The sequence below is a fragment of the Gymnogyps californianus genome, chromosome 2 (genome assembly GCF_018139145.2).
Source record: "Gymnogyps californianus isolate 813 chromosome 2, ASM1813914v2, whole genome shotgun sequence".
In the NCBI taxonomy this organism is placed as follows: domain Eukaryota; kingdom Metazoa; phylum Chordata; class Aves; order Accipitriformes; family Cathartidae; genus Gymnogyps; species Gymnogyps californianus.
The window spans coordinates 66,782,112-66,806,925 of NC_059472.1; the positions used below are offsets into that span (position 1 = coordinate 66,782,112).

The 24,814-nt window shown below is 37.8% G+C and overlaps 1 protein-coding gene across 1 annotated transcript in view; it reads left to right on the forward strand.

The window, feature by feature from the left end:
• The window catches only part of INVS (inversin), a 96,310-nt gene that overhangs the window by 62,462 nt on the left and 9,034 nt on the right, over positions 1 to 24,814 (forward strand). Inside the window, exons 8-13 of the mRNA XM_050891188.1 lie at positions 2,092 to 2,247; positions 3,750 to 3,979; positions 5,586 to 5,692; positions 8,996 to 9,208; positions 16,917 to 17,218; positions 21,240 to 22,047. Of these exons, the coding sequence (XP_050747145.1) occupies positions 2,092 to 2,247; positions 3,750 to 3,979; positions 5,586 to 5,692; positions 8,996 to 9,208; positions 16,917 to 17,218; positions 21,240 to 22,047 (1,816 nt within the window). The remainder of the gene's footprint in view (positions 1 to 2,091; positions 2,248 to 3,749; positions 3,980 to 5,585; positions 5,693 to 8,995; positions 9,209 to 16,916; positions 17,219 to 21,239; positions 22,048 to 24,814) is intronic.

Sequence of the window (24,814 nt, forward strand, 5' to 3'; positions counted from 1 at the left end):
ATTGAGCACAAAGTGCGAAACAAGATGCCTGCGTCAGAATGAGTGATAGGGGCGAAGAACTGGCCAAGCTGACACAGCAGCTCTTTTTCTATTGTATTGTTATACACACCCCATGTGTCATCTGATGGAGTGGTTTACTGCCTTTGGTTTCATAAGAAATGCAGTACAAAAACCAGAACCTAGAGTTTACTGTGAGGTCAGACCATGAAAACCAGGGGCCCATTCAAATGTACGAAGCGGCAGGGATCTCATTCTTGTCAAATTTCTACTGATAGCCACCCACTCGCATAGCTACTGCAGATCTTACTGCTTACATTTTTCACGTGTGTGATGAGTGCCTCTATGCTTTTTAGCTGCCACAGTTAAACATCAGTGTCGTCTTAAAGGCATGATTTCAATTACTAAGGCAGCACTTCTCATACTGTCTCTGGCTGTGACCTCAGTTCTTGTAGGAAGTGCCTCATTTGTCTGTATCACAATTCCAGTTACTATCACTAATTTTGAGAATGTGTGTTTTAAGGCAGCACACTTCAGCTGGATTTGATGCATGGACAGTATGAACAACCTGTGCATTTTAGTAGTGCCTGTGTAACAGGTTATGCTGGGTTACCATTTCATAAGCTGTGTGAACCTGGTACCAGTGGTAAACAGTAGCAGGCAAATAGAAAAAGCCTGACTGTTTTGATATGCTGGCTATGGTTCAAGAAGCAATTCCTTCTAACGTTGGCCTTTGTGGTGTGCCTTTCTGTCTAATGCCTCTGCTGGATCCTGACCCTGCCTGTTTTAATATTAAACAAGTAGAGACATGTAGGTACTGTTTCAGCCCCACGTTTCGCTTGCCTGAGCAGACTGAATTCTCACCATGGATGAATATTTGTGAAATTTCATGGGGAGATATGAATTCACTTTACTAAATGCACGTACTAATTGCACTGTTTTGTATTGTCATTCTAAATTACTTTGATTTTGTCATCTGTGAAATATTCTACATATAAGGCAGTATGAGAATGTAGATTATGTGATTTGATTGCTGACTATAGGAAATAATCCAAAGCATTTTGAAATCAAATTGTAAGTGAAATCACCAGTATGTGTCCTCCATTCATTTGAAATCTCATTGCTGTGTGTAGTTCTCCTTTCCTTCAAAAAGAACCGTGAACTGATCAGACTTGATATTTCAACATTTTCCTCAACTCCAGCTGACAGTGCCCACAGGATGCTGTGTTAGGGGATAGCAACTTCAGTTATAGGATGCCACGTCTTGACCTCTGAGGTCTAAATTATCTAAAGTAGCTCTGTGTTATTTGTTGGTTTGGACTCAGTGAAGTCTGCATACATTCAAATATGAGAAGGCAAAGGAAACTGTGGAAGAGTAGGAGTCTGCAGAATCAACTTGCATAGTTTTCGTACAACTGAACTTCGTAAATTGTAGGGATGAGACAAAATGCAGTATCTGGTCTTTCCATCATCTTTTTCTTTTTCCTGAAGAAAACGGGGCTGCAGATACTGTGTGAGATGTGATGGCCTTGCTACATAATTTTGTGTAAAATTTTCTCCAAGTAATTCTGGAAAAAAAAAAGGGGGGCGGGAACAGCTGGGTAGTTATCGGGAGTTAGTTTTAATTGAGACAGCTTTGCTTATTTGAAAGAAATAAAGGTATTTTCAGGAAAACATTGAAGAACTAATGAAAGCTTTCTTTCACTGGCAATGCGCAGTTTCATCTCCATTGGGGTGATGTAAGAAATGCCACAAAACAGAGGCAGAAGTAGATCATGTTATGTTCTATTAATCAGAAGCTGCTAACCTTCCACAAATCCTTAGTATAAGCCAATCTTGGTGGTGTTAAGGTTAAAATTCCTATTTGTACAAGTTAGAAACATGTTTCAGGGCTAACAGTTTTCCTGCTTATTGCTTGTATGGCAAGAAAATGTGGTTAGTGATCACTTGTTATGATTCTTCAGTTTCTTGTGGTTGAAAAGCACCTTTTCTGCCAAAGTGGTCAAAATTAATTTTTATTTTGACTGTTCTAATTGTGAACCTCCAAAGCTCATGATATTGTGATTTCTTTTTCCTACTACTTTATTCTTTTAGCGTTACATGCTGCTGCCCTTTCTGGCCATGTCAGCACAGTGAAATTGCTGTTGGAACATAATGCACAGGTAGATGCTTTGGATGTCATGAAACATACCCCGCTTTTCCGAGCCTGTGAGATGGGACACAAAGAAGTGATACAAACACTCATTAAAGGTTAGCTGTTACAAATTTACAAACCTGTTCAGAGTTCTGGTGCTGCTTTCTGCGGGACTGGGAAATAAACAGCATAGCTAAGCAAGAGGTGGGGTAGAAAATTACTTCCCTAAAACAGGTTTTGTCTCTAAGTACCCTTTGTGGAACAGCGCTAGCAAATGTAAAAGATTATCAGAGTGTTGTGCAAAATGGCTAGAAGTGTTAAATATAAAACTTTCAAATATGGGATAGTTCTTTTCACAGCTCTTTTCTGCTCAAGCCTTTTCAAGTATGTTCTAGTCTCTCAAACTGCCTCTTCCCCCAGCAAATCATTGTTTTTCTTTCTTTTTTTTTCTACAGTAAATAAAACCAAATTAAGCTTTATTCTCTTTTGTGAGAAAGCATTTTTAGGCTTCTTTGAAGACTTTTTGACTATTTAAATTAATCTTTATTTTTTAATGAAGGTAGCTATCAAAAATCCTAAATCATTAATATTTTCCTCTGGTTGGTTTTTATAAGCACTATTTTATTTGTAGACAGAAGTAAGATTTAACAATGTACACAGTTTTAGATAATTGTAAAAACTCTGCTGAAGCGTAAGAAGTATGGTGAAAGAACAGTGGTATCTTAGATGCAAAATTCTATCATTGTAGCTTCACAGAAACATTCCAAGTAGCTGGAAGCAGTCTCCCTCCTACTTGAAATATTATCCCATTTATGGACAGTTGAAGTATCCAGGCTAACAAGTTGCACGTTTTCCGTCAACCAACCTTTCTTACTGAAAAGCGTGCTTCCTTCTGTGATCTGCTGGGCGTATTTTAACCTCCTGTTAAGCTCTTCCTCCCACCCCTATGCCATTTGGCTTTCGTAGGTGCAAGAAGCTTGGTTATCAGAATCTGAGTTATGTTTAATTAAGTATTTTATGATATAGACAGTCATTGTTGTGGGTTGGTTAAAGTTTTTATATTTGTGGAGTTTTATTTTTGTACGGAGTTTTTACGTCTTACAAGAACACATAGAGGAATTAATTATCTGCATAAAAGAGTCTTAGCATGCTTGAATTAAAAAAAAAGCTCTTTTCAAAAGTCATTCTTACACTGTGAATATTTTATCTTGTCTGCTTTAGAGATTTAAAAAAAGATTTCATCTGAAGTCTGATTTTCAAAAGTGATTTTGTTATTAAGAAATAAAAGTTTCACTGAAAATTAATAGGCCTGAAACAAATTAAAGCTAGGTTTTTCAAGGGCATTTGACAAATCCGGAGATTCTAAAGCATCTGAGATGATACTCAGAAGCTTGTAAAAAAGTTAGATGCCTGACACGCACTGAAACTTTTTCATTCCCAATTAATTTTGATTTAAGTTTTAGGATTTGAGTAATGAAGTTGAAGTTACTTTCAGAAATATTTCTCTGAATTGTCAGTTTACCAAATAAGTTCTAGCTGAACATAATCTTATTCTTTTCTTTTCTTTGCATTCAAAAGTATTTTCTTTTTATGTTCAAAAATGTATTTGTTGTTACAGGAGGAGCAAGAGTAGATTTGGTTGACCAAGATGGCCATTCACCCCTTCACTGGGCGGCCCTGGGAGGAAATGCTGACGTGTGCCAAATCTTGATAGAAAATAAAATCAACCCTAATGTGCAGGATTATGCAGGTAGAACACCTCTGCAGTGTGCTGCTTATGGAGGTTACATTAACTGCATGGTAGTGTTACTGGAAAACAACGCAGATCCAAATATTCAGGATAAAGAGGTATGTTCTTCACCAGGCTATTTAATTAACTTTAGAATAACCATAAATCAAAACATTTTCCTTTTCTTCAGGGTCATTCTCTTTTCTGGGACATAGAAGCATCTTAGCTGCTGTTTATCACGGAAGGAGTTGCATCCTGACATAATTTTCCCTATGGCTTCACTTCTAAAATCTTGAATGAAAAGTTCTATTTCAATATGCAGCATGAATTGAAGATTCATATTTTTCCATATCACTTTTGACTTTTCCTTATCAAAGTGTGATCTTATGAAGAGTCATATTAATCATCTGATTTCTTAACTTCTATCATTCCTTATTAACAGCTGACATGGGAATGTGATTTTATAGTCTGTAATGTGTTTCTTCAGCATAGAGATAGAGCAAGTAAGATATTGCAAGTGAGATTGCACAAGAACTGCTTCAATTACTTATCCACATAAGTATCCACATATGTATCACTCTTCCAGGTGAAAAAAAAAGAACACTGATTAGTTTATATGTTCTTTTGTGCCATTATTCAAGCAGTAAGTGAAATTAGGAGCCTGAATAATTGTACAACATATAACAGATTTCTTTGTTATATGACATAATTTCTCAGAAGTCGGTAGAATTTCATCAGTCAAAAGAATTTCACCCAATTTGTTAAACTTTTCTGTAGCTATTCATTGTAGGGCATGGATAGTTCCAGGTAATGGAAAAGTGGTTTTTCTTATGAGTTCTACAGAGCATGCTGGGGAGATTTTCCAACCTGCTACCAGCTCTGTATGGCATCAGCTTGAGTACAGCTGAACACATCAGCTCCACCTATTTCACACAGAGACACTGCAGCATGCTCTTCAGCCCTTGGGGTTCAGGGGGCAGCTTGCTAGCACTGAACTCAGAACGTCTTCATGTTTTTCTGTGGTACCCAGCCTTCTAGATATTTCCTACACTTGGAGTTCAGAAAAGCAAGATGCAGACAGGAGGCATGGCCTGGAAGTGAAGTGAAACGTCTATGTTTTGTTGATATTAACCGAGCTTGAGGTATTCATATTGTGGTTCTGTGATCCCGGTTCCAAGAGTGGCCATGTATGAGCTGGCTGTGTAGAGCGCAGCTTGAGAGTTAGACTTCTGCTTCGTGTGCGAGAAACTAGACTTCTGAAATCAAGCTCGTTTTGAAAGCACAGCTGGAGTCTTTCTTTGTTTTCCTGGGCTGATAAGCTTTCCTCAAACTTCATCTGATTCTGTAGTAATTCTTTCAGTCTTGTCACAATGTTTTGGAGCAGCCTAGAAAACAGTCTGAACTACAAAGGTTTATGAGGGCTGCTTCAGACCTCAGCAGCGTAGCTGCAAAGAAAGCAACTCTAGAGCTAGTCTCCTAATGCTGTTTTTCAGCAGCTTTAGGTGCCAAAGCACTAGTGGTGTAATCTTGTTTAAAAAAAAAAAAAAAGTTACTTCATTTTTAAGTGCTGTATTCTTTTATTTTAACAAGGAAGTTTATTTAGAAGAATTAGCTTGTCCTTCATGTCCAGAAAAGCATTGAATTACAGTATGATTTACGACTTTTATTGTGGCATGATAGAGTTTGGAGATAATATTTATTTTTGTTCTGTTCTATTGTTTACAGGGAAGAACTGCTTTGCACTGGCTCTGTAACAATGGCTACCTTGATGCTATAAAGTTGCTGCTTGGTTTTGATGCTTTCCCTAATCATATGGAGAACAGCGAGGAGAGGTATTGCTTGTCTGAATGCATTATTTTGTAATTTAGCAAAAGTGTTACCTACTGATTTAAATGTTAAATGTTCAGATATTGCCAGAGAATTGTGTTCTTGTATCTAAAAGGAGTGCTGTAATCTTGGGCTTCAGTGTAAGCAGCTTTTCTAATGTGAAAAATCTCTTCTTTAAGTAAGACATTGCAACTTCCACTGTTTATACTTTTGAACCTTGAACTTACAGAGATTTCTGCAAGTATTCACTCATTCTAGTCTTGTTTGAAATATTAAAGATCTTTTTCATTTATATGAAGTTGACTGGATATGTACAGACAAAGGATGAAAAGGCATTTCTGGTGCTGTTGGAGTAGACTGGAATTTTTCTTTTCTATTTGGTAGGAAGAAAGAAAATGGGAGAAATGTAATGTTATGTTTTAAAATAGTGATGACAAATTACCTGGTGGTTAAATGTATTCTAGAGGCCTAGTTTTAAAAAAAAATCCTCCTATAATCATAAAGAGACAGTACATTTGCATCTCTTTTCTTTGTCTTTCATTGACATATAATTAATAGTTTTTTAAAAGTGATTTGGGTTGTGGAGTTCGAATTAGTCACCTGACCGTGAAGATAATTACTATTAGCAGAAATTTATAATGCCTTTTTTAGAGTAGATGACCTCCTCATAATTATAAATAAAATTATGATCAGTATGCCATATAAATTTGAATATTTCAACATTTTAAATAACTTAAGGACTTTGAAACCCCATATTTTAGTGCTAAATTTGAGACTTCCGTACTTATCCCAGTTTTTAATTGCTTTCTTCCCCCATCATTTCTCTTTTGTTCTCTAAACAACTCAGATCTGTCTTCCTTATCTGTTCTTATTTTTTATTGAGAAACACAAATGAAAATATAAGTAGTTCCTAATTAAGTACTGCCAATGCTCTCTTTAGTAATTTTTGATAGAAAATTAAATAAACAGTTGTAATTAAATTACTCTTAATAAGTAAGATTAAAACCCACTATTCTGCCAGAAAGGAGGCTGCTATATTCCTTATTTTGTAGAAAGGTACTAATGATGCTCAAATGTCAGGAAAAGACCTTAACTGTGGTTTTACTATAGTCATTCAGTTAGTATCTATTTTTGTTTCCCTTCTGGCATTAATATATGTTGTTATGTATAAACCTAAATTACTCAAAATATAACTAGCAGTATTCCAAATGTCAGCCCTTAAGCACTAGTCTGTGTGCAGAACAAAACAGATCCCCAATATTTCTAGATGAATCAGTCTTTAAATATAATTCTCCTAAAAATATATATTGTATATAAAAATTGTACAATTGCCTCTTAATAAACATCTACAAAACCTTGTTTTATTGTTAAGAGATCAGAAGTTTGGAAAGTGGAAAAATCAAGTCGAGTGTTGTAAGAGAGAGTAAAAATAACCTCATGGATATGGTTCATCCGTAATTGGATGAAATTGTTTTTTAATCAGTAACAATTTCACCAAATAGTAATTTTTTTTCCAATATACCTATAGAAAGAAGCTTCCCTTCTTCGCTTTCTTAGAGTGCAATATGAGATACCAGTTCAAAATTCAAACATAGTGGTTAAAACTAAATAGGTTTGTGAGAAGATGGAGCTGAGATTGCATCTAGGATTTTAAGCTGCCCACTTGCTTGCAGATATGTGATCAAGTGCTGGTCTGGAGGGTGGTAGGTTTGTTGTTCTTTGCAAATTTATTTTTTAATCCAACTTGATGTCCTGGGTGCATCACGTGATGCCAGGCTAGCTGCTGCTTGACCAACTTCATGCTAAATTACGTATAACAGCTGATGTCTGATGTCTTCTTTGCGTGTTTTCCTGTGAAGTCAGCTTGATTTAAAAGCTATCTGCTTCAGAAATAACCAGTGGAAAAGACAATTTATAACAAGCTTTGAACTGACACAACAGAGTAATGGCTGGTTGTGAGGAGTGTATGTGAGCAGCCTTGAATGGGTAGTGTCCAGTCGTACAAACCCCTATTCAGATTTGATTTGAGTGATTTTTTACTTTCAAAGGTAGCTCTAATGGAGTTAGAGAATCCACGTTTAAAAATATAGGTCTTCATGACTGGGATCCATAATATAAGACGTTGTCTTGGTACATACATGCTAGTAGCATGAAGTTTACTTTAGTATCTTTTGTACCTGTTAATTAAAATATTCAAAACTAGGTATATTTTAAAAATGTGTTTTTCTGAAATGGGGTCCCTTCTGAAGTTCCCATTCCTGGGTTATCAAAAATCTGTATCTCTTTAAATGCTATCAGCAACACACCTTGACATACAAATTTTCATGTTATGTCATTGTCTTTATTCCTGCAGACACTTGAGTTCAGATACTGTTAATCGTTCCATCAAATCATTGCTGCGTGGCAAGTCCAATTGTGCTTTCTGTCTGTTTTTCTTTGCTTACCAGCATTGCGTCCTAGCAAGTTACCATCAAGAAGAGCCCTAATTTTCACAATTGCATGCATTGACACTTGCTATGTGATAGTCCTGTATTATATGGTCTTGATTATGGTTTGTGACTGATAATTTTCAGTCACTAAATGTCTTTGCCTAAAGTTTCAGTGTTGGTGAGGAAAGTATGTAAATTTTGCTCCTGTGTTGACAATGGGAAATTTGGGAATTATGTTTAAAAGGGCTTAGGCATCTTTGACACCATTAAAAACCAAAGCCATTTAATATTTTTAGCACCTGTGTCCATTTGAAAACAGACTTAAATCTTCCTAGTGCTTTAAAAAAAAATATTATCCCTTGATGCAGGTGTAATCCTGCTGCTTGGTCAGTCATACTGTCCTCAGTCATTGTTATAGAAGCTAAGCCAGATTTGACAGTGAATCTCTAGAACTTAAATTCATATGGAAATAACAGAAAAAATGTTTTAACTTGCTTTTTATTTAGATTATATTTCTATATGAGAACCTCAATAACACCTTTTTAAGATTGCTTGCCTAAAGCAGTTAATTCTATGGCTAGGGCTTTGGAGGATTTTGATCCAACACTTCATATAGTCTGTGTGTCCCCGTCCCGTCCCGTCCCCCCAATTAGGAGACTAAAATAAGCCTTAAACATAGTCACGGTGTGTAGAATGAGTAAGACAGAAAAATAATATTAAAAGAATTAGTAAAACAGCCTACTGAAAACAGTGTTTAATCTGTCTTCATACTAGAAGTTGCCTTATTATGAAATGACGATGAAGTAAATGCACATTATGGTTAGAATTCTAGTTCAATTATAATTGTTGTGGGTTTGTTTTGGTTTTTTTTTTTTTTAGATATACTCCACTTGATTATGCCTTGCTTGGTGAACACCATGAAGTGATTCAGTTCATGTTAGAACATGGGGCTCTGTCTATAGCTGCCATACAGGACATTGCTGCTTTCAAAATTCAGGCCGTCTACAAAGGATACAAAGTTAGAAAGGCTTTTCAAGAGAGGAAGAATCTTTTAATGAAACATGAACAGCTGAGAAAAGATGCTGCTGCCAAGTAAGTCTGAGACTTGAAATCTACTCCAGCAAATAGACATTTGTCATAAGTTTGTATATATCAGTGTATGATTTTATCTGTTACTCATCATCATTTATTGTTCCTCTTAGTAAAATTCATGAAACTGTAGGAAGCATATAATGGATTTTTTTCCATATACCTATAGATGGAAATTCCTTTCCAGATAATCCCAAATTAAATAACAAGCTTTATATAATATACAAGAACAAGGCAAAATACCAAAAGCTGAGAAACTAGCATGTTAGCATCCATGAATCTTTACCTGATATTCTGTATGATGATAAAAAAGCTTGGAAAACATTTATCACTCTAAGGTAATGGAATGCTACTACTATACTGGTTAATAATTGTTAATGCCCAGTAAGAACCAAAGCTAGAAATATCAGATAACTAATCTCTTCCTCACATCTTTAGATCCTAAAGTTGTAACTTGCAGCCCTCCTACTATTTGCCTTTTCTGCTGAAGTCAGTAGAAGTCAAACCCATGCATGGAGAAGCTGCCTTTGAAAATATAGCTAATATCTTATGTATCTCTTTTTAATTTGGAGAACTCTGCTTCTTGCTGTGTGGTCACAACTGACTTTATCAAATGAGGTAATTATATTCTTTGTGATGACAGTCATTTTTAGAAGAATCTGTGATACCCCATCTAGAAGATTAAATGAAAAAGGATTGCCTTATGGAAATTTGGGGGTGTTTTTATAATTCTTTTCCTTTGTGAGTTTCTGGTGTACTTTCTGAAACTTACTAAGCTGTTGTTGATTTGTTTGAAAACAATAGAAACAAAGTCTGTGTACCAAATACCATAAAAACAGAATTAAAATACAATTGGAGTGTACAAGCAAATCAAGTTGTCACATAACAAATTTTATTTAATTGCAATTTTATGATCTGTAATAAACTGGAGGGGACATTATGTTGTCATCATTCTGGGTACCCATCTGTGCATTCCACAGCTAAAATTGGCCAGGGTGTTGCTACATACAAAAAACTAATATCCCTACTGATGTTTAAAAATCTGGTCTCCAGATAAACTAGACATTATGTGGGAATCCAGAATGATGGTGAACTCCTAGATTGAACACCCCCTCCCCCAGCTATTTCAGTGTATGTATTTAAAACTTGCTTTGTAATATGTTCTTTTAGAGAATCTCACTATTATAAATCATTCCTAAGTCTGCATGCTTTTAATTAGTCTGTTCTTTTTCTTTTTCTTTTTCTTTTTTTCCCTTAACAAAAAGTCAACCAACATCTCATACCTGTATTATTTTCTGGTAAAGTTACATTCACTGTATTCAATGTCTGTGAAATATTTCTATACAAACATATTCTCCCATGTTGAACAAACCTATATCAAAGAAATGGTAATTTATAAAATGAAGATTGATGCAGGCCAAAGCAACATGCACACTATTATGTCATTGAGCAAAGAGACATATCAGTAGACCAATTTGGGTAAGCACGGAAGCCATGACAGAGCTCAAGTGCAAAAAAGCACTCTGCAGGAGGTGGAAGCAGGGACACGCTGCAAAGGAAGAGTGTAAAAACATTGCTTGGGCATGTAGGGATGGTGTCAGAAAAGCCAAAACTCAAATGGAGTTGAGGCTTTCAAGGGATGTCACAGGTAACAAGGTGAGCTTCTGCCTCTACATTAATAGTAAAAGGCTGAGCAAGGAAAACATGGGCCTGTTGCTGAACGGTGCAAGTGATTTAGTGACAACAGACACAGGTGTGGCAGAAGTACTCAATGCCTTCTTTTCCTCAGTCTTCACCAAGGTCTCCCGGGCCTCTGTGCTTAGAGAACTGGTTCAAGGAGGAGGAGAACTGCCAGCTGTGAATGAGGATTAAGTCAGGGATCGCTTGAGAGAACTCAGCCCAGACAAGTCCATGAGACCAGATGGTTGCATCCAAGGGTGCTGAGAGAACTAACTGATGTCTTTAAATGGTCATTTTCCAACATCTTTGAAAGGTCACAGAGGCCAGGGAAGGTCCCCAATGATTGTAGGAAAGCAAATGTTGCAACCGACTTCAAAAAGGGCCAAAAGAAGAATCTGGGGAACTGCAGACTGGTTGGCCTCACTTTGGTCCCTGGGAAACTTACAACACACATAAGTTGAAACAAGAGAGATTTTGACTGGAAATAAGGAGAAATTTTTTTCACCCTTGGGATAATCGAGCAGTGGAACGGGTTGCCCAAAGAGGTTGTATGGTCTCCATCCTTAAAGGTTTTCAAGACCCAACTGGATAAAACCCTGAGCAACCCAGTCTGACCTCATAGTTGACCCTTTTTTGAGCAGAACGTTGGCCTTGATGACTTCCTGAGATCCCTTCCAATATGTGTTACCTTATGATCCTATGATCTTTTGGAAGAGGGCAATATTGATGAGGTGTATGAGCATTAAACATTTTAACAGCCATAAATGTGTCAATATAATAGGTGCTCTTCTTCAGTGGGAGTGAAAGTAACTGGTTATTAATAGGTGGGATGGAGAACTTGGCAGGAGGGAAGCAGTGCTTTAGGAGAGTAGCACAGAGGCAAGCTGGGAAGGAGGCATTTATAAAACAGTCAGACTACATATAGGTAAAATGATGGACTTTTAAAACTTTTTTACAAAGAGGCTTTTGTTTTACTTTTTACAAAACCAGGTCTTTAGGAAAATAATATTTAAGGGTTTAAAGCATATTCAAAGAAAACTGATGTCCAGTATATTGGGTTTTGAAAGGGCTGCAGAACTCATTCATCACTTGTTCACCTTCTTTTTGAATTTCTCCGAATAAGTTCCTGAATCCATACTTCTGTTTTTACTAAGTCTTAAAACTGGTAGTAAGGCCTGCATGCTGAGAAAAGATAGGAAGTGCAGCAAGAGAGAAAATAATGAGCTCTTCAGCAACCTGAAAAGCGAAAGCACATAGTGAAAATTTGGTGCAATTACTAAAATTGAGGGTAATAATAACATACAGTGATAAAATGAAACAAGCTGAGGTGCAAAATAAGAACTAGCAAGGGATGTGAGGTATCACAATAAATCATTATAAACATACACATTGTAAAAGGACGAGCAAAGAAAGAGTTGGTCCACAAGTGATGCTAAGAAGGCTGAAGTGTTCTACATCTTTTTTTGCTTCAGTCTTCCTTAAATGTCAAATGATGTCCATTAGCAAATGGAATTCACACTAGTAACAAAGGTGTCATGGTTTAACCCTGGCCAGCAACTAAGCACCACACAGCCGCTTGCTCACTCCCCCCTCCCAGTGGGGTGGGGAGGAGGAAAGAAAAAAAAGTAAAACTCGTGGGTTGATATAAGAACAATTTAATAACTAAAGTAAAAATAAAAATACACTAAGAATAATAATAATTGTAATGAAAAAGAATACAACAACAACAAAAAAAAGACATCCACCCGCTGACCGATGCCAGAGCCGCGATCCGCGCCTCCCGGCCAACTCCCCCCTGTTTATATACTGGGCATGACGTTCCATGGTATGGAATACCCCTTTGGCTAGTTCAGGTCAGCTGCCCCGGCTCTGCTCCCTCCCAGCTTCTTGCACACCTGCTTGCTGGCAGAGCATGGGAGACTGAAAAGTCCTTGGCTTAAGATAAGCGCTACTTAGCAACAACTAAAACATCAGTGTGTTATCAACAGTATTCTCACACTAAATCCAAAACCCAGCACTGTACCAGCTACTACTAAGAAGAGAGTTAGCTCTGTCCCAGCCGAAACCAGGACAGAAGGGCAGCAATGCAGGCTAAAATACTGAAACAACAGTTTAGAGACTAATCAGATAAGTGAGATGCTTTCAGATCAGCTTAGCCTGATAAAATTCATCCTGAGGTGTTTAGAAAACTGAGTGATATAATCTTAAAATGGTTACCCTTAAAAACTTTAGGAGGACCGGTGGGACTGGAGAATTCACAAAATGAGCACAGTGTCCGCATTCTCAAAGGGGAAGAAGAGGAGTCTGTAGACCTATAAACTTCAGTCCCAAGAACCACAGAATTGCTGAGGTTGGAAAGGACCTCTTGAGATCATCTAGTCCATCCCTGGCCCTGCTTAAACAGGGTCAGGTAGAGCAGCTTGCCCAGGACCATGTCCAGTCAGGTTTTGAATATCTCTGCAAATGGAGACTCCACAACCTCTCTAGGCAACCTGTTCAGTGTTTGACCACCCTCACAGTAAAAAAAGTGTTTTCTTGTGTTCAGATAGAATTTCATGAGTTTTAATTTATGCTTATTGCCTGCTGTCCTGTCAATGCATGCTACTGAGAACAGTCTGGCTCCATCTTCTTCATTCCCTCCCATCAAGTATTTATAGACATAGATGAGATTCCCCCCCTGAGCCTTCTCTTGTCCGGGCTGAATAGTCCCAGCTCTCTCAGCCTCTTCTCATATGAAAGATGCTCCAGTCCCTTAAGATTCTCCATGGCCTTTCACTGGACTCATTACAGTAACTCCATACCTTTCTTATCCTGGAATGAGTAATCAAACTTCTATGTATCTGGAACATAACAAAGCAAGAAGTGATGGCTGGTCTGAATTTGCTAAGAACAAATTATATCAAACCAACTTAATTTTCTTTTGTGGCAGAATAACAAGTTTTGTGGCCATGGAGAAACAGTAGCTGTCATTCAGACTTGCCTGAAGTTTTCATACTTTCTCATGTGCCATTCTCATTAGCAAAGTAGGGCAATGTAGCATGAATTAAACTGCTATTAGATGCGTTAAAACTGCTTGGAAGAACATATGCAAAGAGTAGTTCTTAATGGTTCAACTTTAAACTGGAAGTGTATGTTGATGAGAATTTCACATAAATCCATCCTGAATTTGATACTATGCAGTATTTTCATTTAAAAAGTAAAATGTTAAATTTGCAAATAACACCAAGATGCAGAAGAGTGTAAGTGCATTGAAGACGAAATCAGAAATCAGAATGGTGTTAAAATACATATGAGAAATGATTGAGGAAAGAATCGGTAGGTAGGTAAGGACAAATGGACTGCTCTACACATTTGGGAAGACCCATCAACATAGGAATACTGGACAGAAATTAACTGGCTTTTTAGCATTCTTATTAAGGACTATCTGTTAAAAGGTTGTAGTAGATCAGAAGCTGAACATGTCGTGATTCCACAGTGTCATGCTTTTAAAAACAAGCATCATGCTAGATTGTATAGCAGGAGGCGGCTGTTTATACAACATGAAATATAACTCCTTTTGGTCCAGATAAAGCTTCAGCAGTAGTAGGATCATACCTGGAGATCTATTTTCAGTTATGATTTTTTAAGTAACTTTTTTTTGCAAGGATAACTTTAAAAATGCTCTCCGGGCACATGGACATGTTCTAAATTTAAAACATCCTCCACAGAGTAGATACAAAAAGTGGAGTGTTCTTAACAGAATAGAAAAGGTTGGATTCATTTTAGCAGGATCAAAAATTCAAAGCATCTCTGTGTCCTCACAGATGCGTAAGGCTGAAACTGTTCCTTTCCATCTGCTAAAGGCTCAGTTTCCATTCTCTCACTTTTGTAACAAAATACAAATTTATGACCATTCAGGACAAAATTCTCTTGCAATTATAGTGCAAAATGTTGGCCTGCAAGCTCTGTTATCACTATCAAGCTGTAGTTGTCTAACTTTAGAGCCCAAATTTGGATCCTGTTGAGTCATCAGAACCTCCTGAGAATGACTGAGAGCCCTTAAGTTAGGAACTTGTCTACTTTACTTGTTCATGAAACCTAGTCTCTCAACTTAGCCAACAGTAAAACTTGGAAATTTTAATTTCAAAGGTATCCTTCATTGTAATACAAACTGAATTTCTGACTAAATAAAGCAAAACACAAGGGGAGGTTCATAAGTATTCAGGAGTCTGGTAATCAGCTAAGCTCTACTGTGGCAATCAGGATGATGGTCTATGAATAGGGAGCTTTGAAATCCCTTCCATTTATTATTTCTTCAGTTTAATCTGAAAAATTAGCACACAAACAAGACCTTTTTAAAAAAATCCCCTTTTGCTTCTTCTCAGTTTCTGGTCCTGTGTCATTTCAATAACTTTACAATTGGTATGTTGCTGAAATTAATGTTTTGAGTTAATCTGCTCATCCAAAGAGTGCAGGCCACTGTGGCTTGACTGTGTATCACACAACACGTCTCACACTTTCTTTTTTTAATACCCTGAATGGAGGATACTGGTAATAGGCTGCTTGATTCTTGTGAAGAAAAGAAAATGACTATTCTGTGAATAGTAAGATCTGATTTATCAGCTCAAATGGCAGAGTAATGGCAGTGAGATCCATACTGTACACGAGACAGACATGACCACATAGTCTGGTTGTGGAATGCCGATATTATTTGAAACTAGCCACTTTTTTCTGTGCCAGAGGGAATACTGAAGCTCAGGCTGCCAGGAGTGTATTTTTTAGATCAATTAGCAGCTTTTCAGGTACAAAGTTCAATCAGCTGCTTCTGCAGAGCGTACTTGATAAGATAGTACTGACAGATAAAGTTAAGGCTTCTCCCTGGCAGCTCACACTGAAATGACATATACTGGCATTGATACGACTCACAGGAACTGAGGATGGCATGCTGCATAACTAACCTGTCATATGCTGTGCTGTGAGCTAATGTGTCAACAGTCTGCAAACTATGTTGTAGCATTGGAAGCAAGTTAAAATACCAGGCAGCTACATGATATGACATTTACCACCTGTCCATTCCAACAGGAAAAGTGTCACTTCGTCTTACAACCAGTGGTTAATTTATAAAAACAAATTCAATGGTAGGTAGGTATGTAATGTTTGCTATGCGCTATTGGGTTTATTCTGCTTTGTAGGAAAAATAATTTAAAAGCTAAAGTGCAATGATATCTCACTGTATTTCAAAATAGGCTGCAAAACTTTATTCAACAGATGCGCCTTTCCTAACCTTGTCCAAAATTCTCTTTTATATCTACACTATTTAAGAGATGCATGACTTCTTTCATTTTTGAAAACTAAATGTCATAATTGTAATGGCATACTGTGTGCACACAAGTTTTCAATTCACATCTCATATTTTCAGTATTTATCATTTGTATAATGTATAATCTGTTTATGTAAAATAAATTAATTATCTACCAGTGATAAATATATAGCAGCAAGTTAGTACCAGTAGCTAGTTTGGTGTATAATTGTCTGTATTAATTATGATGCAGGTAAGTATGAAAAATAATTTCCAAAGAGATGACATCTTTTATTAAAGTGTTCTGATTTTCAAATACAGTGCATTGCATTACTACTTATATTAAAGCATTGTTCATTACTAATTAAAAACATAGTTATTAGTATCATATTTCTTGTCTTCTGACACCTCTTAAAAATCTTGCTTTTAATTTTTGTATATTTATAAAAAAAATGAATTTCATTGTTTTTAATAAAGCACTGTTTTAAAATCAGTTAAAACCGCCACAAACTGAATGGGCAACTGGCTGATAAGGACTTAACCTTCATTAGGCTGCAGCTGCGAGTCAGTTGTTATTTTGGATCAAGCTAAGACACTTCAATGCAATAGGTGTCCCTTTCTCACAAAAAAAGATGTTATAGTCAAGGTTTTATTGTGGCAGTGTTAGATTTCTAGAGAGGAATGTGTTCAAGTTAGATACATGCTCCCAAGATTTTGTCTTTGGAATTCTTACGGTATTGACTATAATTACAGGAAACGTGAAGAGGAAAGTAAGAGAAAAGAAGCCAAGCTACAGAAAGGGATGCAGAACGTGGAACAAAATAGATTTCAAGTACAACAGAATCCTGCAAATCGGGAGAAGGCTACCAGCATCTCGCAGTTACCTAATAAACCAATTGATATACAGAATAAGAGACCTCTGTCCCTCAATGCTTCACAAATTCAACCAGGGAGAAACAGTAGAGGTTCACCTAAAGCTTGTTACAACAAAGGGACACCAAAGGAGAGTTGCCTGTCAGCAGAGCCTCAGAGTGAAGGTCATAAAATCAGGCAAGGTTTGTAATCTTTTTTAATTATCCTGATTATCCTTTTTGTCCATGTCTGGAGGTGCTTCATATATAGAACCTGTTTTATCTTTCTATCATTTCTTATTCTTTCATTATTTAAGCAATTCATGTAGGATAGAGTTAGACACAGATTCTTTTACTGCGTGTGTTCTGTCAACTTAAGTCAAAAATACCAGTATATACAGTGTCTGTAAAAATACCTAAAATATGTGAGAACAGGTTGCTGGTAGTTGTTCTATTCCTTGCACTGTTTGGAGAAAATGAGATTAAAGATATTTGGCATATCTGTGGGATACTTAAAGAATGTTAATGGAGAAATGGTAACTCTTGTTTTTAAATGAGGTTAAAATGAGGATAAAATTGTTCTAAGTGACATCTCTAGGATACAGAGGGAGCTGTTCAGTCAGCTTCAGTCTCCATGACAGGGTTCTCCTGAGATTTGTCTCTGAAGTCCTCTTGTTGAGAACACTCTAGGATATTTTTTCAGAAGTGAGACTGTTTTTAGAAATTGTACTATGAAACAGTGTATCAAAGCTCTTTCTGTTACTTTTCTTGCCCTGCTGCACTGTTTTATTCTATCTGTAAATGCATCATCAGTTTATCATCCTTTCTTGACCACTCCTATATTAGTTTTATGAGATACACATTTTAATAACATTTCAATCAGTTCTGACTTCAGCCAGTTATAGGAACCCATGGCTCAAATCTTTCAAAACTGGTCATGTTAAAGCATCTTTGTTATCATTAGAAGCAAAAATTGGTCAAGTAGTTTATTTAAGGCAAGTTGCAAGAACTCCTCAGATGTAAAATTACTGCTAATTCCTCTCAAAGTTCTGCTAATCATACTATTATAATAATCCAAAAGAAAAGAAAGTCAAAGAGCTGTTCCTGCTGAATCATTTTACCTAGATTTCTTTAGCTTTTACATGGAAATGTCTTGGTAAACAGAATACTTGACTATATTGTCATAGTAAAAGCAGACATGTATATCTTAGCCTAACATATACTATGATAGCTAAGTAATGATAAACAGACGTGTTAAAACTTCTAGCAAGCTTTACCTGCATGTGTATTAACTTTACATTAATTAAAATATTCAGATAGCAAAGTAAAACACATAAGAATAATCAGAAACAGTGGTTGCCAAATGAAAAATGGATAGTTGTAATGAACATAATGAGGAGAAACTGATAAGTATGGAAAAAAGGGAAAGGAGAAAGAAAGATGTGGGGAGGATTACAACAGTGAAGGGGGGAGAAGAGGAGAAGGACAAAGAAACTATAAAAGAGGAACAAACAGCCTTTTCTTTTACTGACTCCAGTATCCATTCTTAGCCAAAATCTTCCATTGGTTATGACAATGGAAACTGCATTGCATCAGTCAGACTCCCACTGTTTCCTGGAACAAATATAATGGTTTTGCACTGAGAATGACCTAAGGAAGTAGGTAGTAGGTAGTCCATGGGAAACACGGGCTATAGAGTCAAACTGACTACAGAGATCAGGACTGAATTTGCCAAATTTTCTGCAGAGGATTCTAATATTGATACTTGTATTTGAAAAACCACACTTATGTTCAGTTGCCTACACTACCCTTCACAGTAACCTAGGGAATTCAAACCAGCAAAAAATGCCAGCAGCATGTAGCTTGGACTTTTAATTGAAGGCTTCCCTGAAGTTGGAGATTTCCTGATGTAGCTATGCCAGAATAATTTTTCCATGTTGTTGGTTCTACAAGTAAAATTTTAAAATCATATAGACTATTGCCTGGAGAGTTTTTGCTTTTCAATAGATCTTTAAAAGCAGAATATAATTTCTGCAAAAGATAGAATTTTAATTTTAAATAAAAAATTCTTTGCTATTGTTTGTTATCTTTCTTCACTATGAGTGCTGAACATGAAGAGAACACAACTCTTTACTCAAGGTTCTTCTGAAAGTATGTAACATGTCTACTTCTTCTACAGCGAGACCAGTTTACCTTCAGAGACTGTAAAGAAAGTCCCCTCTTGCCCAGTCCAAAAAAACTGTGTTTGAAATAAAATGCTATGCCATTTTTAGGTATGCATTCTCTTTTTGTTATCGACATGATGCCAGAAAAGTTGATGCAGCAAGGATCAAATCATGAAGATCTTTCTTTAATCAGTTCTTATTAGGTATTTTAATCAATCCTCTTGTGACCAAAACTTTAATGGACTTCATTGGACGTTTTATGGGCATTAAATATAAATTTAGATCCTGTGGGTTGTGAAAACTGTGATTTAGTTGGTGGGTCTTTTCTGATCTGTTCTCCATGGAGAAATCCTCTTTCCTATGTATGTTATCTCATTTGCCTTAACTGTAATACAAACAGATAAGTTCTTTTTTGTGCTCTGTACTTGTTAGTGCTTGGTCTTCCTATCTAACAAAGTTTATTTCAACCTCTAAAGATGAGCTAGAATACTTACATTATGTTTTTTCCATTATCCAGTTACCCAGTTGTTCAGATTGGGAAGTTTTGCACATACTACTTAAATGTCGTACGGTTGAAGTGAAAAAAGCGTTCTACGTGCTGTACATGCAAACCAGGTAGCAGGTTTTGGGGAGTTCAGTATGACAAAGCCTTTTTTAAAAAGCTGTGTTCTTTTTCCTTGCTGAGAGATCAAAATAGTGTTGTGACAGCGCTGGATATTTCATACGTTTGAACTGACTATCAGCCCTATACCGTTTTTATTGATGGCACTGGCAATTTTTTACTTGGCTTTGTTGGGAGTGGGATTATGCCCATAGAAATCTTGGCATCAGAAGGCACGTTTTTTAAATTGTAGCAGGCACATTTTTTAAATTGTCTGTTCCCCTGGTGTAATGCAAGAGAGAGGGAATTTCCTTCTCCATTCTGGGAGATTAAAATAATAGATCCAAACAGATAAGAAATCATTAATTAAATTAATAACAGATTAAAATAGATTAAAATAATAGAAAATTTTTTTCCCTGTCCCAGAACATACAGGGCTACCTACCCATATGACAGTCATGTATAAGTTAGTGTAGCCTCTCAGCCCATACCGACCTGTCACTATGATAAATCTTCTCTGTTGGAGACATCAGTGATGATAATCATTAGTTTCTTCTGTATGATCTGTTAATGTGCCATATTCTGTTATCCAGTCAAAAGAGTATCCTGTAAAGGCATCGCAGTGAGGATAAATATAGCGTGTTTTCACCAGGTTTTGGATGATCCAGAAGATTTTCTGTGATTCCAGTATATCAAAGATGTTTTTCTTTTCTTTTCCCCTCTTACCTACCCTTTAACACCCTCTCTGTTTGTTACATTTCATCCTGTCTGGTCTATTTTCTCATTCTCCTGATAGTTTCCAAACAAAATGGAAGGTGGATGGTAGATGGGAAATTTTCAGTTTTGCACTCCAGTCTGGCTTCCGAGTCATCCTCCCAAGAGTGTTTAGAAGCAGTTATCACGCAGCTGCAAGGGAGAAATGGGAAGGACTTCATAGTTTCATTTAGGATGTCAAGGAAAGTACTGAGAAGCCAAGTGCTCTGGGTTTCCTGGGTCAGTGGGTTACCCTGTCTGTCACCATGTCCCAGGATACAGGGTGGCTAGAGCAGAAGTTTAGCGAATAAGCTTGAAACTGTGACGGTCTGTTACGGCGTCGTCACTGGAATGAGCAGGTGTGTTCATGGGGCCGCATTCCTGCGCCACGTGATGAGCTGGTTTCTTTGGAGAACAGCAGTATATTCAGGTAGGTGAAGAAATAGTTTCTCCCTGTGAACTTTTTTTAGGCATCTAACTCAAATGTGAGAAAGAAAAATACTTGTAGAACAGTAAGCAAGTGAAGACGTTTGGGACTGTACTGTTACAGACAATCATGTCCTCTTCTGATTCTTCCTGCTTATACATTTTTTTCATTTAAGTAAATCCTAGTGTGCCTCAAAGGTAACAGCAAAAAAATTAGAGACATAAACTATGTTTTGCTGGATCAGAGACTGAATGTTGGTTTCCATTTCTCTGTCTAAAGATTCATTGAGGAAACGCATCAAAAGCAAGTCAAGTTGTGTCCATTTCCATTGTGGCAAAGCAAAAGAGGGAACAAAAGTTGACGTGAAACATCAGGTTGCAGCTGCTACAGAACTGGGTGGAGAAAAGCACAAGGAGCACACTGTCGAGGCAACGGGTGCTTGTGCTCAGAGGAACAGAAGGCGTTCTTCTTCTGCTTGTAGGACTGCTAGTGTTGGTGAAAAATTAAGAGATCAAAGCCAGTCTTCATCTGGCAACAGGGACCACTGTGAAGGAACGGCTGTGTTCTTCTGCAACGTCAGTTGTACTGGTGGAATTGTGAGAAACTCAAAGCAGTGTGAAGCTGCTTCCAAAGGCAAAAGGCATCAGCAGAAATCCAGAAATAAAGAGGTAAATGATGAGCGATGTTCACCAGCTGGCTCTAGTAGACCCGGAAGTGCCAAAACGGTATTTGTAAACACCGGAAATGACAGTGTGCGTGCTGTAGAACAAACCAACAAAGTGGGAAATAATGAATTAGCAAAAAAGGCCTCCCCTTTATTGTCTGGTGAGGCAGAACCTACCAGAACTGTGCCAAGAAACCTAGCAGCGTGTTCTGCTCCTGATGACAGTTTGAACTTGGAAAAAACAGGCGTAATTGGCTCCAGGAACGCAGATGATCAATTATGTTCTGTCACATGGCAAAGTACAAATATTGAACTAATCCCTTTAGAGATTCGAATGCAGATAATAGAAAAAGAAAGAAAAAGAAAAGAGCTGTTTCGGAAGAAGAACTATGCTGCTACAGTCATACAGAGGACATGGAGAAGGTAAGACTACTGTTTCAGTAGCTAGAGAAGAGTGAGATACAAGTAGATGTAAATTAAATTAGGCTTGTTGGCAATGTGCTTTATTTGGTCCTTTTGCTTACAACATTACCAGTGCTAAATCAGGAATTTAATAATCTTTCACCAAACAAGTGGAAGTGGGTTCCAGTCGCCTAGAATCATGTTAGTAAGATCATAAAAAGTGCAAGGTAAGTGATGACTTTTAATAATTGGAGAAGTTATTAAACTTCTATTTCAAGCACTGATACTTCTTTAGAGAGTGCGGATCAAGATTTGCCTAAGCCTGGAGTTCATTGCTGTCGTGTTCATTAGCAGACTTACACATGTAGGGATACAGGGTTTTTCCTGAAAAGGTTTTTGTAACCAGATCCTTCACCACCATTTACTGACACGCTTGAAATTGTATTCTGACCTGACTTTTAGCTGGATAGCCAAACCACAAGAGGTTTGGAAGCTTTGGAAGTTCATTGCCAAAACTTGAAGCTAACTTGAATAACTTGATTGAGCGGGAACAACGGCTGTACAGAAGAGGCTGACAGGAAAGAGTGAGATGTCCCGGTGTTTGCTTTCCACAGCATTGTCCTACTTTCATGAATGCATGAGTTTCAACCTCAGAAATACAGTCGTTCTTGATGTACATGCTCCTTAATATTTAATTTCATATTAAAATTGACAGGAAGAGTATGGCAGCTGTAGGTGAAACATATGATATGTACATAATTCTTATTTCCTATTTTTATTGAAATCTTCAGTTTTTATGTGGATGCAGAAAACTATACATTGCTGATTTTTACTAATAACTGAACTTTCCAGGTCTCTCACTAGTTTAAGAGTTTCATATATGTTTTAATATTTCTTAGTATTCAATTAAAGAAAAAATAACAAGGAAGTTCCTTTGAGAGCTCAACTCTCACACCCTATGGCATAGTTCAGTAGTGATGCAAAAATTGTTCCCCCAACCAAACTGTACCAAAGGGAGCAGCTGGTGGATGCCTGGGAGCATACAGAGGGTGGTAATGGCCTTTATACCAGTCCCTGGGAAACCTGCAAGTTTCCTGCAACAGCAGAATCAGGTCTCAATGCCCAACTGCCTGCAGAATAAATGCCGAGTCACTGGTAGACCTCCCTTCCTCTGGGTCGTGCTGGAAGCTTTGGTTCCCTCGCAGAGAAATTCAGAGGGGCTGTTTCTTCCCCCTGCTGTGCCAGGAGCAAAGCGCTAACTGTCTTCCCAGTGCAGAGTAGCATCTGCGTCCAACCTGCTCTGCATCCGCGTGGCGCAGAGGGGAGCACGCAGCAGCCGGAGCATCGGGATCTGCTCTCTTTTTGTCACCGCATCCAGCTGCAGGAGGCAGCTAGCCTGGGCTGTTCAGCCACTCCAGTAATGTCCTCTGGGCCACATCAAGCAAGGCCAGGACCAAAAGTTAAGAGAGAACAGTTCTGAATACTTATTGTACAAGCCTGCTGTTTTGACAAGAAAAGATCTTTTCACCAAGTACCACGTAGCTCTGAAAAGCTAAAAAAGAGGCGTGAGGTTGTGCTGCCTTCTTGCGGTGGTGCTTCCAGGCTTAAAAAATCCCGTTTCTTATTTTGCAAGGTGGAGTGTTACCTGTGTTCCCTATTGTACGAAACACGAGGGAGCAGAGAGACAAGTATTACTAGCTGCTTGTCTGTGGAGTTCTGAGAACCGGTATTTCTCCCATTGCTTTTTACAGTTAACTTATGAAGTCCAAAGAAGTCTTGTCTTTCTCAGAAAGAGCTGACGCTGCCCATTACTAGGGAAGGGACACCAGACCAGACACCCCATGGTCTGAGCCGGCAGTCCATATGTTCCTAAACTGAAATGTGGCCCTTTAAACATTTGTGTTCGCTCAGCAAATACTTCCGTTTGCTCCAGCTCTTTTACTGATCAGTCTAAATATTTCCAAGCATGAGGTTGGATTTACAGTCCAGTAATATTCCAGGTTCTCTCTTCACTGTTGTTGGAATATAAAAGTTACACTGGCTTTTGTGAGTACATTCCAATTCCAGTGAAAAGTTAAAATTTTGGAACATAGTATTTTTAATTCATTTTTGAGCCTCTTTTTTTGGTGAAAATTCTGACTTTTTTGTACAGTATCACCTATTTCTGTACTTCTATCGTCTTTGCTCTCTCTTTGCTATTTGTGCATCCAGCTCTGGGGTCTCCAGTACCAGAAAGACATGGACCTGTTGGAGCAGGTCCAGAGTAGGGCCATGAAAATGGTCAGAGGACTGGAACACTTCTCCTGTGAGGAAAGGCTGAGAGAGGTGGGGTTGTTCAGCCTGGAGAAGAGAAGGCTCCAGGGAGACCTGATTGCAGTCTTTGAATACTTAAAGCAGGCTTATAAGAAAGATGGAGAAAGGCTTTTTACCAAGGCCTGTAGTGACAGGACAAAGGGGAACAGTTTTAAACTGACAGAGGGTAGAGTCAGATCGGACGTAAGGAGGAAGTTTTTTATGATGAGGGTGGTGAGACACTGGGACAGGTTGCCCAGAGAGGTTGTGGGTGCTCCATTGTTGGAAGTGTTCAAGGTCAGGTTGGACGGGGCTTTGAGCAACCTGATCTGGTTGAAGATGTCCCTGCCCAGTGCAGGGGGGTTGGACTAGATGGTCTTTAAAGGTCCCTTCCAACCCAAACCATTCTATGGTTCTGTGATTCCATGCCATATTCCTCATACTGACACTGAACTGCAAAGCAAAGCAGGCACTTGTTCTCCCAGTGATCCACCAC